Here is a 3765-nt window from a genome sequence, read left to right as displayed (position 1 = left end):
CCTCCCTCCCCTCCCTCCCCTCCCCTCCTCCTTCCTCCCTCCCCATCCTTCTCCAGAGAGAGAGAGAGAGAGACCTCCCTCCCTCCTTCCTCCCTCCTCCTTCCTTCCCCCAAGAGCATCCTTCCTCCTCAACTCCCCTCTTCCCCCCTCCTCCTCTGTCACCCCCACCCCTCCTCTCCCTCCCTCCTCCCCCTCCTCCTCCCTCCTCCTCTCTCCTTCCCTCCTCCCCCCTCTCTCTCTCCAGGGTGTTCACAGTGACAGCAGTGGCCCAGCTGTGTGTGTTGGGTACTATGTGGATATTTGGAGTGTTCCAGTTCCAAGAGGAGGGGACAGTGGTCATGACATATCTCTTCACTATCCTCAACTCTCTACAGGGAGCACTGCTGTTCATCATGCACTGCCTACTGAACAAAACGGTATGGTGTGTGTGTGTGTGTGTGTGTGTGTGTGTGTGTGTGTGTGTGTAACACTGTGCTCTGCTGCCCTCATCAGGTTAGAGAGGAGTATTGCAAGCTGCTGTCCTGTATCTGTACACCGCAGAAGAAGAGATACTCAGAGGTCAGCACCACCAACCCTTCTTCCAGCCAATCCCAGGTACATACATACATACACACATACGTACCATCACACACAAGCCACTTTCATTAAGTTAACCTCTGTCCTTTGACCTTTGTCTGTCCTAGGGGTCAAGGAGCGCAGAGACCACGGGGGAGTCGCAGATATGACGTCACCAAACCCCCATAATGCACCTCTTCACCCCTCCTCCCATGACAAAGGTTCCCACTAGATGTTCAAACTGTAAAGTCAAAATGGTCAATATCGTAAACATTTATGAAAACAAATATTCGCGTTTAGCGTTGTGGTTAAGATATATTGTAGAAATGGGAAGTGTTTCTGATTTAGTATCTTGGCCAGATAGTGACAACCCAGAAACACTCAGCCCGAGGATAGTACTGTTCAGACCAGGTTAGTAGAAAATGTGTCCAACTAGCCTGCCGGATAGTAAAAATGGTAGTCCACTAGCCAGGTTGGCCAGAACCTTCAATTCCATCCCTGATTAGACACTTCATATCAAACTTGATGTTAACCACTGTTTTATCAAACATTAGGTTATCCAATCAGAAGTTAAATGATCTTCATGTCATCCAATAGGAATGAGTATGATCTTTATGTCATCCAATAGGAATGAGTATGATCTTTATGTCATCCAATTAGAAGTTCTATGATCTTCATGTCATCCAATAGGAATCCATATGGTCTTTATGTCATCCAATAGAAATGAAAATCCTCTTTATGTAATTTTCACAACCACAAAAGAAAGGTACTATTTTCCACCACTTGGATGAAACCATAAACGTGATGAACAGAAGCTTTCTTCCTTTACATGAATGTGATTTATAGTCATATTTATTACCAAGAGTACAAGATATGGTGACTTTTCTACACGATTAAATCCAGAGGGACTTAGAAAAACATTATGTGAAGATGTGTTAGTTGTGACCTAATGGACTGTTATACTGTTAATGTGTTATTGATCTTTAACACTTTTTAAATAACATTTAAGAATAAGTCTTTATAAATGAATATACATGTTTATAAATTATTATAAATGTTGTACATTTTTTACGAATGGAAGGCTGGTAATATTTACACGTTCTTATAAATGTTTAGAAATATAAATGTAAATAGTTTATAAATCGTTAAAAGGTTTATTCATGATAGTTATTTAAAAGTGTTACCATGGCAACCTCTATGTATATAATGAGATGGCATAAGATTTGTTGCGATCATTTGCAGTGCTTCTGTCCAAAAACAGCATTTATCAACAGGATTTCAGAAATCCCAGTGGTAAGATTTCCAGAATCAGGAGGAAATAAACCTGAGTAAAGCAACTGTTAAAACCTAACAAATTAGCCTGTTAAAACCTAACAAATTAGCCTGTTAAAACCTAACAAATTAGCCTGTTAAAACCTAACAAATTAGCCTGTTAAAACCTAACAAATTAGCCTGTTAAAACCTAACAAATTAGCCTGTTAAAACCTAACAAATTAGCCTGTTAAAACCTAACAAATTAGCCTGTTAAAACCTAACAAATTAGCCTGTTAAAATTAGCTGTCATGCCAAGAGGTTGCTAGGTGTTGGGTTAAAGTGGTTTCAATAGTTGTATAGATTTAGGAATAAAGTAGTAACAATGTACTGTACAGTTCTGCCATTGTAGAGGTCCTTAGGCACAGATCTAGGATCAGAATACAGTCAATTACTGTACAGTTCTGCCATTGTAGAGGTCCTTAGGCACAGATCTAGGACCAGAACACAGTAAATGTACTGTACAGTTCAGTAGAGGTTGTCCTTAGGCACAGATCTAGGATCAGCTTACCCAACCCAAAACCAAAACTTAAAGGCTATCCATGATTGGTACATCCAGTTTTTTTACTTTTAAATTATTGATTTATTGCTCTTGGTTCTTGTAGATTATAACTTAAAACTGCCTTGTGACCAGGTCAGCTGTCGTTCCCCATCAGAACATTGTAGACTATAACTTAAAACTGCCTTGTGACCAGGTCAACAGTCGTTCCCCATCAGAACATTGTAGAATATAACTTAAAACTGCCTTGTGACCAGGTCAACAGTCGTTCCCCATCAGAACATTGTAGAATATAACTTAAAAGTGCCTTGTGACCAGGTCAGCTGTCGTTCCCCATCAGAACATTGTAGAATATAACTTAAAACTGCCTTGTGACCAGGTCAGCTGTCGTTCCCCATCAGAACATTGTAGAATATAACTTAAAACTGCCTTGTGACCAGGTCAGCTGTCGTTCCCCATCAGAACATTGTAGAATATAACTTAAAACTGCCTTGTGACCAGGTCAGCTGTCGTTCCCCATCAGAACATTGTAGAATATAACTTAAAACTGCCTTGTGACCAGGTCAGCTGTCGTTCCCCATCAGAACATTGTAGAATATAACTTAAAACTGCCTTGTGACCAGGTCAGCTGTCGTTCCCCATCAGAACATTGTAGAATATAACTTAAAACTGCCTTGTGACCAGGTCAGCTGTCGTTCCCCATCAGAACATTGTAGAATATAACTTAAAACTGCCTTGTGACCAGGTCAGCTGTCGTTCCCCATCAGAACATTGTAGAATATAACTTAAAACTGCCTTGTGACCAGGTCAGCTGTCAGTCTTCGTTCCCCATCAGAACATTGTAGAATATAACTTAAAACTGCCCTGTGACCAGGTCAGCTGTCGTTCCCCATCAGAACATTGTAGAATATAACTTAAAACTGCCTTGTGACCAGGTCAGCTGTCGTTCCCCATCAGAACATTGTAGAATATAACTTAAAACTGCCTTGTGACCAGGTCAGCTGTCGTTCCCCATCAGAACATTGTAGAATATAACTTAAAACTGCCTTGTGACCAGGTCAGCTGTCGTTCCCCATCAGAACATTGTAGAATATAACTTAAAACTGCCCTGTGACCAGGTCAGCTGTCGTTCCCCCATCAGAACATTGTAGAATATAACTTAAAACTGCCTTGTGACCAGGTCAGCTGTCGTTTCCCCATCAGAACATTGTGTGAATATAATTTAAAACCTGATGGTCAGCTATAAATCCCCATCGGAAGAACATTAGCAGAATATAACCAGCTACAGCGGCCAGTCAACCATGGTTGTCCCCATCAGGCAGTGTGGCGTCCTGTAACCCAAGCTACCAGCATTGGTCTTTCACATTCCCACCTAATTTTAACTTTATAAGAAAGCTTTG

At 41.2% G+C, this 3765-nt stretch overlaps 1 protein-coding gene across 1 annotated transcript in view; it reads left to right on the top strand.

Moving 5' to 3' along the window:
- The window catches only part of LOC124029671 (adhesion G protein-coupled receptor E5-like), an 11924-nt gene extending 8644 nt beyond the window's left edge, over positions 1 to 3280 (top strand). The window contains exons 6-9 of the mRNA XM_046341305.1: positions 242 to 416; positions 493 to 594; positions 684 to 3171; positions 3240 to 3280. Coding sequence (XP_046197261.1) covers positions 242 to 416; positions 493 to 594; positions 684 to 725 — 319 coding nt within the window. The 3' untranslated portion in view covers positions 726 to 3171; positions 3240 to 3280. The remainder of the gene's footprint in view (positions 1 to 241; positions 417 to 492; positions 595 to 683; positions 3172 to 3239) is intronic.
- Positions 3281 to 3765: the final 485 nt, after the last annotated feature.

Source organism: Oncorhynchus gorbuscha, unplaced genomic scaffold (assembly GCF_021184085.1).
Source record: "Oncorhynchus gorbuscha isolate QuinsamMale2020 ecotype Even-year unplaced genomic scaffold, OgorEven_v1.0 Un_scaffold_7235, whole genome shotgun sequence".
In the NCBI taxonomy this organism is placed as follows: domain Eukaryota; kingdom Metazoa; phylum Chordata; class Actinopteri; order Salmoniformes; family Salmonidae; genus Oncorhynchus; species Oncorhynchus gorbuscha.
This window is presented reverse-complemented; position numbering and strand designations above follow the sequence as displayed.